Source organism: Pempheris klunzingeri, chromosome 16, assembly GCF_042242105.1.
Source record: "Pempheris klunzingeri isolate RE-2024b chromosome 16, fPemKlu1.hap1, whole genome shotgun sequence".
In the NCBI taxonomy this organism is placed as follows: domain Eukaryota; kingdom Metazoa; phylum Chordata; class Actinopteri; order Acropomatiformes; family Pempheridae; genus Pempheris; species Pempheris klunzingeri.
The window spans coordinates 15017328-15028720 of NC_092027.1; the positions used below are offsets into that span (position 1 = coordinate 15017328).

General features: G+C 41.1%; 2 protein-coding genes across 2 annotated transcripts in view; both read left to right on the plus strand.

The window, feature by feature from the left end:
- Window positions 1-938: 938 nt before the first annotated feature.
- On the plus strand, window positions 939-5425 carry dazl (deleted in azoospermia-like). Its single transcript, XM_070846878.1, has 9 exons — window positions 939-1012; window positions 1828-1950; window positions 2422-2513; window positions 2870-2921; window positions 3014-3080; window positions 3366-3505; window positions 4031-4111; window positions 4930-5000; window positions 5383-5425. The coding sequence occupies exons 1-8, from the start codon at window positions 1010-1012 to the stop codon at window positions 4972-4974; spliced, it is 603 nt and encodes a 200-aa protein (XP_070702979.1). The 5' UTR covers window positions 939-1009; the 3' UTR covers window positions 4975-5000; window positions 5383-5425.
- A 2373-nt stretch (window positions 5426-7798) lies between these two features.
- Window positions 7799-11393, plus strand: part of rftn1a (raftlin, lipid raft linker 1a) — a 23666-nt gene continuing 20071 nt past the window's right edge. The window contains exon 1 of the mRNA XM_070847040.1: window positions 7799-7851. The gene's annotated coding sequence lies outside the window, so the exon portion shown is untranslated. The remainder of the gene's footprint in view (window positions 7852-11393) is intronic.

Here is an 11393-nt window from a genome sequence, read left to right on the forward strand (position 1 = left end):
ATTATTATTATAAACTCAGAAAACACTGAATGACCTTATTACCATGTGGACCAGTTCACAAAATGACTATGAAATTACACAACTTTTTAAAATTCAAATATACCGTACTCTTCTTATTTTCTTTGTGGACTTTCTTAGTTTAAGCATGATAAAATGTTTTTATGCATAACATAGTTTAGGGCATAGTCAGGTCTAAGGCCACCATAGCCAAGGTTAATTCAAGTTTAACTTATTCATGGGGGCAAAGACATTCTGTAAGATTTCAACTAATGAGCAAAAGGCACTCCACTTGCTTTCTGCTTCAGTTGATTTGATCAGTTTATTTGACTGACTGATGGATTGTCAGCTTTTTCTTGGTTGGTTTAGCAACCAGTCAAAGCCTATATTTAAATATTTTTTTAAAAGTTAAAACAATAAAAATGTTATCCAAAGGAAAATTCGCGTGAATCATTGTTTTCAGGTGAGTTTCATCTTGCATTTAGTTTCATTATTATTTTATGTCAATGCACTGCAGGAATGGAAGAAGCAAGTACAAGTAGAGCGAGAGGAGTGATATACTGTAAGGTTGGTCAAATATCAATCAGTTCTTCAAATGTCATTGTGATTTCACAACTGTAGCAAACATACAAACTGTACACTGAGTCTACGTGTGTTCATATGATGATTCATCAACACTAGCTCAGTAACAAAGAGAAAGACAGTTCTCTGACTAACATGTTCCCCAAGAAAACCCTGCAGGAATTATGCAGGTATTGTGCAGGACAGTAAATTGCAAGAGCAATTTTTACACCTGTCGTGATCATGTACATGTATTCCTGTGAAGATGACAAGGTCAGTTAAGGTTAGTTCAAACTTGTATGCTTCAGATACCATTTGATAGGATGTTAGATCAGTCATGTGGACTGGGCGTGGTTTTCGCTGAAGGTAACGTTGTTGTCGGACAGAAGAAACGTCTGCAGCTTGTCTTTGAGTGTTTTTGGCTAATTTATTAGTTTTAATTATTTTAGATATGGTAAGTTTCAGTGACTTTTCATGTGGTAAAAAGTGCACTGTTACAATTCTAGCCATACAATCGCCGTGCTTAATTCAAGGCATTCGTCGACTTTTTAATCAATACATAGCTAAGTACTGTGCTAACATTAGTGTTAGCTAACCAGCTAGCTAGCTAATTAGCGATCTTCGCCTTAAAAAAGGCGCACTAGCTGCTCTAGGCTAACATTAGTTGGAGCTACCGCAGTTATGCTGTTTGAACATTTGTAACCACTAACTAACCTTAGCAATAACCAAGCCTTTCACTGCTGAGGGTCTTTTTGTCGATGCTTTTTCTCTCAACTTAATAGCGGCTCCACGCGTAGAGATCAAAGTTTGCTTGTTGAATTCAATTAAAGTTAAGCTAGCTAACTTCTAACAATGTATACTAACGTTACCATTGTCATATTTTTGTCACTTTTGTCGGAAATATGTTGTCAATGTTGTCAGATATTGACAAAATTGGAGCCTCATGACACAGATAATTATAACGTGATTTTGGTATTTGTTGCTGATGTTACCTGCAGATGTACAAGTTCGCTTGTATGCCTTTAGCGTTAATATCATCCATATTCTGTGGTTAGTTAACTTTATCAAGTCAATAGTTCATCATGTGGACCAGCGCCAGATAGATAATTCAAAATATGCGCAATTCCTTCGGTCTCAGGAGCTTGTAGTTAATTTTAAATTCATACTTTTTCTGAGGCCATGAAATGTAGTCAGCACTCAAGGTCATGCACGAGTTTGTGGTTTTTTCCCATCATGCAACTGAAATTCAAATGATGTTTATATTGTCAGGATATCCACAAGCCCAGGAGCGGCAACCAGCTTTCACCTTCCCTGAAGTTGTCAAATGGCTACATCCTGCCTGAGGGCAAGCTGACTCCCAACGCCCTCTTTGTCGGTGGGATTGACATGAAGGTGAGATCAGATGTATTTACTTTACATTTACACCACCAGGTTAAAACGTGAATAACTATTATTTTTGCCTGTATATGGCGCAGATCAGAATATTTTATGACTGAGGACCAAGTGAAAAGGGGAAATGACATGTAATTTTATAATGTCAGACATGGGGATGAAACGTTTTTCTACTGTAAATTAAATTTTCAATGCCATAGCACCTTTGAATGTGTCATCGTTTAAACTTGGGCTTTCAGTTGAATGTTAAGTTAGGGAAACTTATAATTATATCAGGACTCAAATAACTTTTGTATAACTGCAACAGATTAAATTTGATACATAACTATGGTCTTATGGGTGGAAAAAGTTTGAAAGCAGCTGTTGAAGTGTACTTGAATGGTGCACCTCTATAGTGCATAATGGAGTGAAGATGGTAAATTGTAGCAACTAATATCCAGTTTTTCCCTTGAAATGAATTTCAACCATCAGGTGGATGAAAATGAAATGAGGGACTTCTTTGCCAAATATGGTGCTGTTAAGGAAGTGAAAATTATCACATACCGTGGAGGGATCTGCAAAGGGTAAGTTTTGCTGTCTGGAGAAACTAAGGTGTGCTACATTTACAATGCCACAGTAGTGGGTGCCTTTCTTTTTTTCTTTGTGTTGACTCTTTTTGCTGCAGTATTATAAGTTAAAAACAAATCTTTTTAGAGATAAGTAAATGTTCAAACAATTCAATTTATGTGTATGACCTATTATTTTTAATGAAGGGTTTGGAAGAGACCATGAAAATTGACAGCTATTTACTTAAGTCATGAATACAGTAATTGTTTGTCCACCATTTGTCAGTTAACTTGTATGAAAGTGTGGATCTAAACTGGGGGATTGTTTAATGGACGTGTGTTTTTGTATTCTGAGGAGCTTTGTGTCTTCTTAGGTACGGGTTTGTGTACTTCAGTGAAGATGTCAACATTCAGTCAATCATTGAGGTGAGTGTGTGTCTGTCAGTGGTACTGCTGTTCCATTATTTTTCATCTCCACCTGAAAGTGATATTTCCTGTGTTCATATTTTTTGCCACAGCAACAGATCAGTTTTAAGGGCCGGAAACTCAAGCTGGGCCCTGCCATCATGAAAGAAAGAAGCTCTCGTATGTATTCTGATACACTTCAAGAGAACTTTATTAGATGTTTCAATCAATATTTCTATATATTGATTCAATATATTGTCAGTGCTTTAGATTATGAGGTTGCCCCACCAATTGTACTGGCTGTACAAAGATAAGATTTGCAAGAAATTTTGTTGGGTTTAATACATTAGATTGGACTTCACGAGATTCTGCCTCTCTGCTTATCTGAATGCAAGTACCACTGTTGGCAGTGCAAATGTAAGATTTTGTCATTAAACACATGTTTCATGTTTTTTCTTCATCGAGGGTCCATGCCTTCCCGTCTGGTTGGCCCAGCTCCTTGGATGAGCCCCACTCAGTACTTCTACTGCGCTTGCTGTTCACCCATGGGAGGGGGTATGGCACAACCGTCGCCCATCCTCAGTGGAGGCAGCCCGTACAATCAGGTAACACGCACATGGACATAGAGAAGCTATCACGAATCTCATCCCAGTAGACATTAAATTATTTTTAAAAGAAGTCATCAAGCACGCAAACACACTGTGTGAAGCATTAGTAAGGCTGTCACATACACACCTTTCTATTCTCTCAGTTACACTGTGTAAAAAAATTTTCTCTGAGGGGAAGTTTGCTCATTATCACAGCCAAGAATAGAGGTGCAAGGCAGCGAACAATCTATCAATTTACTTTTCAATTTACCAGAAAAGATTTAGAAAAAATAAAGTTGCCTATGGCATGATTAATGTCATTGCTAATAATATCCAAGTTGGTGAATTATTCAGACAATACCAACTGTCAAAAATATTAGCACTTATTGTGCAATATGTGCAAGGACTCTAACATGAGAATTAGAGTTCTCTGGCCTCCCACTCTGTTTCAACATGTGTTTTAACATCTGATTGGCACTGTTTGCTGTATAAACATGCGTCCTGTACAGTGGTTTAAAGTGTTCCTTCTGGCTTGTTTTGCAGCCGTACTCCTACTCCAACTTTGGAGGGGTCATGATCCCACAGATGCCAATGAACTACGCACAGAATGCCTATGCCTACCAGGTACACACACACACACACACTAATGAGTCAACAGCGTCCCATGCAATGTCTCCTAGGCACTGCACATATGCTCCTGCATATGAGATGAAGGGTTCAGCTTGGCTCAGATCCACTTGTCCCTACCTCACACTCCATACCACCCCCAAATCTCCTGTAGAGGCGAGTCTGGGTTTGTCTGTTCCCCTGTTTGACCACTGACCCCCCCCCCCCCTCACACACACACACACACACACACACACACACACACACACACACACACACACACGCATGCAGTGCACTCCACCTCACTGGATGGCGGACCAGAGGACACAGCTTGTCAATCAGGTGACTCTGCATTAAGTGGGAACAGGAGTAGATTTCAGTATGATTAAGTTTCAAAGCAACGCAAATCACTTCTCGTTTGAAAACCTGGTAAGGACAGTGGGATGAAAACACAGATGGAGATTTTCAGAATCCACTGGATTATGTTGAGTGCTGTATTTGTTTACTTTTTTTGTTTCTAATTAAATACAGTAGGTGACAAAGACAGGCAATGTGTACAGGTGATAACTTTTTACATATGTTTTTCCTTGTTCCCAAACTGTAGTATTCATGCAGGCCAGTAGATGGTGTTGCCTGGCCAGTGTTGGCATCCTGAAGGAATGGACTGTGTGCATCAACGATTAATTCTTATAATCCCACTTGTCTGAAGTTGATTTTGTGTACTTGGCAAATCCAGCGTTCAGTTGGGAGCCTGTGTCATGTCAGCTGTTTCTGTCTTTGAAGAATGTCTGTGAGACTGTTCTCAAAAAGCTTTTTGTGTCGCTCTCTGTCTCCAGAACTTTGTGGACTGTGGAGTCCAGACTATGCTGACTGTGCTGTAGTCGACAGCTACCGAGCCCCTTGCCAGGTAAAACCCTACTCCAAACAAAGAGCTGTCATACCAAGGATGTAGCAGGTAACGGTGTGCCACAGAAGGATAAGAATGAGCAGGCTTTGCACACCTTTTCTCAAAAGGGGATGAGGTTAATCTGTCATTTTTGGTGTGGTGTTTGGTTGGAAGAAAAACCTGCATCTTCTCATCCCCCCATTGCACATGGTTGCCTGGCCTTGTTTAGCCTGTTTACAATCCCTTCGCTCCTCCTTCAACTATGATGTTTTGCAGGCATGCCCAGCATCAGTCCATTCATTTTCTGTCCTCCCTTATCATTCAGCAGTTACACAAACACACAGTAAATCTCCCATTCTTTGCACGTGACGTGATTTCCTGCCCTCTGCTCCTTCAAATGCAGGTTACAGTGATTCAGCATGCGGACAGGATGACATCTCGATGTTTCGGACGACTGGAAGCAACCCAACTCCTCACATTGTTTTCAGAAAGCCCTCCGCTCTCCTCTCGCCCTTCAACTTTCCAGACCCATTTTAACACCAGACTGCATGAGGTTTCAACTTAAACTGTACTAGTTGAATCACCGTCACTTTGACCACGGCTGGTAGGGGGACCACTGTCGTGTGGTCAAACCATTTTTAACCCACATGGATCACAGTGGCACAGGAAGAGCAGAGCACCCTCACAGTACCAACTGATACATGGGCTCACGTTACTTATTCTTTTTTTTGTGTTTTCCTTTGTTAATTATCCCAAACAAAAAAAAAATGGAAGAGACTTTTAAGCTCACCCTTTGTGCCTATTTATATTTTATGTTTTATTATTTATTTTTGGAATTATTTTTAAAGTTTGTTTGGTTGGGGTGTTTTTAGCCTCTCTAAGGGCTCTCTGTGCATAAAAGGTACGTTTATATATTTTGTAACGAAGTCTTGCCAGCAATCTGGTTGTTTCAGCATTGGAGTACAATGCTTCTTTAACTCCAATTCAGGTCTAATGCTCCTCTGATTAAGAAATGTCATTAACTTCTTTACTACAGCATAAGGGCACTTGGTCATTCTATTAATTTCAGGCTTTCACATTTATTTTGTCCTCTATTGTATTTAATTGGGTGTCGATTGAGGCAGGAAATGAAAGGCAATTTTGTCACGTCGTAGTGCCTCATCAGTGTCATCAATTTCTTGTCTTGGTAAAACGCCAGACTTTTCAAGTTGAGTTCCACAGAACATGGTGTTGCGCACTGATCATCTGTGCGTTGGGTGGCTAAACTGTCCCGTCCTGTGATTAGCGTTTTTCAAACGGTTCACACTCGAGGTCAATCACGGCATCAATTCAACATTCTTTTTTTTCCCCCATTACTCGTTAATCAACGTGCATTTGGAAGAAAAAAAAAAAGTGGATAGCAATTTTAATCCACTTTGAAAATGAAGGACATGATTGGACATAACGTGCTCTGTTTCACTGTACATGGTTCACTTTATACTGGTTTGTTTCTCAGCATTTTGGGTTTTAATCTAATCGCGGGTGATCTTGCACAAAGCATTTTACTGACATTGAATGAGTGAGCAATGATTATTTTATATAAACTCTTTACAGTAAGTGCACTTAATTTGTCTTCCATTTACTTTATACACTTACAGAATAGCTTTGTGTGATTGGAGATGCACATTCGGTGTTAGGTGTACATCACAGATTTTCTTTTCCCAGTGGCGCATAGTTTTATTTTGGCATCTCCTGTGTGCAGAGATCTGATTGTATTGATAGAATTGTTTTGTTCAGAGAGCCCGGGCACTGCACTGTTTGGATTATTGTTAGTGTTCATGTTTGCAGGGTTTGGATGTCTTTTTGTTTTGTTTGTTTGATAAATAAAAGTTGACTTATGTTATCATTTAAGCTTGTGAAGATCTGTAGTTTCCTTTGCACCATTTGAACAACAGTTGTGTGTTGTTTTTTTTGGGGAGGATTTATTTGAAAACTTACTGGAGCTGTTCAGACTGCAGGGTGCTCACCTCTGCCGCTCCCTGCCTCTGTAAGCCTGTCACTGTCTGCTGGGTTGGACTCCCTGTCTTCCCTGGCAACAAGCCCATCATCTCTTGGTCACAGAGCGTTTTGTTTTTGTCACAGTCTGGTGGTGTGACTGGGCTCCCCAGGGTGCCCCGTCCAGCCCGTGACCACCCACCAGCTCCACCCAGTCAGACGTTTCTGAATTATGGATAAGTCTGGATAGCTTCTAATGAAATATGAATTTTCCAAAGGACACCCTTGGAGGAAAAAAACAAACCCCTCTAACCTCCATAACCTTGATGGGAGTCCCACATCAGTGTGTGATGGATACACTGAGCCAAAGACTTAAACTATGCTTGGGCAAAAACATCTGGAAACAGTGCACGAGGCTTATCACGGTACTTGTTAATCCTCATCCACGTGTTTGCTGTCACTTTTTATTGTGGATCCAACCACCACAGGGAAAGTTAAATAAATTTAAAGTCATCAACATGAGTTATGTTGTCTCCTGAAGTGTTATAGGGGTACCCAAACTGGTGAGAGACGACAGGGAGGAGAGAGGGTGCGTGCAGACCTCCCCTCCGTCCCTCCCTCTCCCCTCTCCACTCGCGCTGCTGACGGAGAGGGAGACGGGAGTGTTTATCATGAAGTGCCCGTGAGATCCAGCAGCAGTTGTACTTTCTAAATGGAGGATTCATGTTTTCTTCTCATTGGATCGCAGTTATCTGAGCCGTGACGGGGACAGACGGACAGTGAAGGCACCGCGGAGAGAGGAGGGACTCTCATCGGCAAGTGTGAAGAAGCCCTCACTCCACACACACACACACACACATACACACACACTCCGCACAGACTGGGAACGACTTGACGGGTGAGTCTTACCTGTAATATGATTATTGTTATATGATTATTTCTGAAAAAGAAAGACATTTACTTTGAAGTTTTTTCTTGATTTTTAAATGCTTCCGGCAGTAGTGACCAAAATAATATTAACTTTTGCGCATGTGATTATTTCTCCCTGTGGAGTGTGACATTTAGCAGCTCGGAAATAACTTTTAAAGAGAGTTATCTGCACATTGTGGCGGAAATGCCCTTCTAAAATTAAAGTCAGCAGTCGTGTTTTTTCTTTTCTTTTTTTTTTTTTATAGCCTTTCACAATAAAACGCTTGCGACTTGTGAGAGAAATCGTCTTGGTTTACACGTCGAGCCATTTATTTGATTTGTGTGATGGTGTGCACCGTTTGTATTCGTGGTGGAACCAAATGAATAAGCCCCTCTGCTCACTGTCACAGGTTGAAGTGAACTCAAGATGTGCGTGACGGAGTAAATGTGCCGAGCGCAGATGGAAGAGGGAGGTGTGTGTGTGTGTGCGTGTGTGTGTGTGTGCGTCAGAACGAGAAAGACTTGGTGTGTAAGCGACCTGTCATGTATCATTTCCCGTTCACTAAACTACCGGCGTTAACGGGCAGCACCAGCCAACCACGTGTTGTGTGTGTGGAGAGGGGTTGAGGTTGAACGCACCAAATGGGGGGGGGGGGGACCAGAAACATGTAATTTCAAGCAAGGCTGCACCCACCAAGTGCATGCACCATCAATTAGTTACATGACTATGTATGGGTGCTCACTATGGCTTGGAAATGTATTTGGAAGCAGTAGAAAAAAGCAGTCATTAGAGGTGAGCGACATCCAGTTCTATGCAAACAGCAGGCTGATAACCTATATGAGTCCTCAGTTATTCTCATTCCTCAGAAATTAAGTCTGAAATGTTAAATGATGGATTCAAGTACCTTAAGAGCCCACCTCAGGGTTCAATAAATGTATGCCCCAGTCCAAACAGTCTGCCTCTGTTCATAAACTGTTCTTTTTAGAGCAAAACAGGCTGTGCAAGGAGCTGCACAGCAGACTGATGCATCAATGTCATAATTTGTTTTTATCCTCCCCAGGCAGCCTCATTAAAACACTGTTTGAGGTGATTACTTTGTTGCTTGGAGGAATTGCACCTCCCTCCAGGCAACTTGACATGCTCCCGGTCTGCTCTCTGTCTGTCTTCCTCGCCTTTTCCGTCTGTCTCTGTTTCACCCCCACCCTCTCCCCGTTCTGTTCCTGCTTTCCCCCCCTTTCCCTCGTAATCATACCTCATCCTAGAGCGGAGCTCCAACCCAGTGGGAGGGAAGCCCACTCCCCAGGACTCAGTCTGTCACCTCTAATTTTGATATTCAGTGAAACGCACACAATATGAAACAAGAACTTGATGATAATGCAACAGTGATCACTGATTCGCCTTCGTGTCTTTGTTGTCAAACAACCGGGCAGCTGTAAAAAGTGACTTAATTCAGAGTCAAACACTGTTAACAGGCTAAACATTGCTTGCACAGACAGCGCACTCACAAACAGTATGAATGATGACTTCCAAGCTGGCCCATAAAGCTCCATAACAGAGCAGGCTGGAAGCCAGTAGTGACAGATTTATATGCTGATACTTGCTATAAATCAATTTTGTGCATTAGGTGCAAAAATGAACACAACAAATGCAACAAAAACAAACCTAACACATTTCCTCAGGTGGCATACAGGAGTTGGAGTCAACAATGATGCTAGAAATTCTGGGCCTTCAGATAACAATTCACTGAAGTGGCACAATATCTATAACCCCTGGCCTCCTTTCAACATTTCAAACAAAACAATTCATGTTGAAATTATTAATGCTTATGCAGATTTGAACCTATTTTCTCTGCTGAGCCCATTATTATTGGGATGCTCATCACATTCACCCTATGACCACAGAAAATACTGATTTGCTGGCTGGAATTTGTTTTTGACTAGAGCTAGACAGTTAAATCTGCAAGTATTATAGGACTACTATTGGTGTATCCCAGATTCATCAGTATGGGTACATATAGTGTCGGATAAATAACTGCAGTACAGAAATATCAAAGATGGGTTTGAGATTTAGAAACACTGTCTTCATTAGTTTGTCCACCAGAGAGAACTGATGGGTTTAACTGTAAAATGTTCCCTTTATAGTAGATATCTCACTCACAAATTCCTCAAAAATGGTTGTCAATGGTGCGTTTAAAGATTTAAAGGCTATTGCACATTAAATCTTTATCAATGTTTCAAAATGTAAATATTGAGTGTTGGTGTTCAAATCGTCATTCAGTCATATTTGGGACACGCCATGGTTACAGTTTATTTAGCGTTAAGGCATATCTCTACATCAGTGCTCATGATAAAGTCAACCGAATGTAACCATGGCAACAGTACTTGAGTTACCAGTTACCACACAGGTGAAGGGAACTTTACTCACCCTCACTGCAAACAAACTTTAAACATTAGACGACTAAACAAAGCTCTCTGTTATGTTATTAAATGCAGAGGTAAAAATGGGATAGTTAACTGTGAGGTAAGAACATAGTGGACTTTCACCTTGTCTGTTGTTTCCTTGTATCCAGACACCTTATCGTGCATTATTACTTACTTATTTCTCATCAACTTTTTCAAACAGCTGTTCCTACCTGTGGTTAGTCAGCACAGTATTGCATTATGAGTTGTGGCTTTAAATATGAACCCACTAAAAACAATGGCTATGGCAATATGTGTGAACAAGTGTTCAGACAGCAGAGGCTAAAAATGTGAATCTTAACTTTGGCACTATTGGAGAGCCTCCCTGATGGTTCTATCTATATTGACTGTGAATTTTCCCAAGCCTGAGCCTGCCTGTAGCTCTCTCTCAGCAGCAGATGAATACTGCTTCTTGGAAAGCAGACGTCCCCCACTGAGTGGCACAGGAGGTAGCAGAGCAGTGGCATAGCGCAGACGGATTATGCTGTCGTGTAAATCCGCTGTCATTTCAAAACTCTACGTTACAAGAGATTCTCTAATGAGAAGCCCTCTGCTGCTCCCTGTCTGTCTTCGACTTCACTCCGTTTTCTCCCTTTCACTACTTTTATCCGCCTCTCTCCCGTCTCTCTCTGCTTTTTTGCTGTCAAAGCCTTTTTCTGCCAGTTTGTTTGCATTAGAGAAAGTGAAAGATTCCATTTGAAGTCAACATATAGGGAGAAAAGGGCCTCATGTTTAGCAAAAAGTCCTCGAGTCTCGGAGGCGCTGGGGTTTCTAAGGTACTACAAGCACCCTAGGTTTTACACTCTACGCTGTGTCCAATTATAGATATCTGTCTCCAAACCTCACAGAGTTCATCTGTTAAAGCGGGGCCTTTTGTTTTGAAACAGAACTCTCTGCGTACAGTGAAAGAAATGACATGTTGGATCAAACAGTAGAGCTGTTGGCTAGTCAAGACCGAATAGTGCAGCTGATTCCAAGTTGTTATGATGTTGTAGCGCTGCATAATGCATTATGCATAAAGATGAATAAAGACAATGAATGAATGAGATACTTTGCACTAGGATAGGGTAG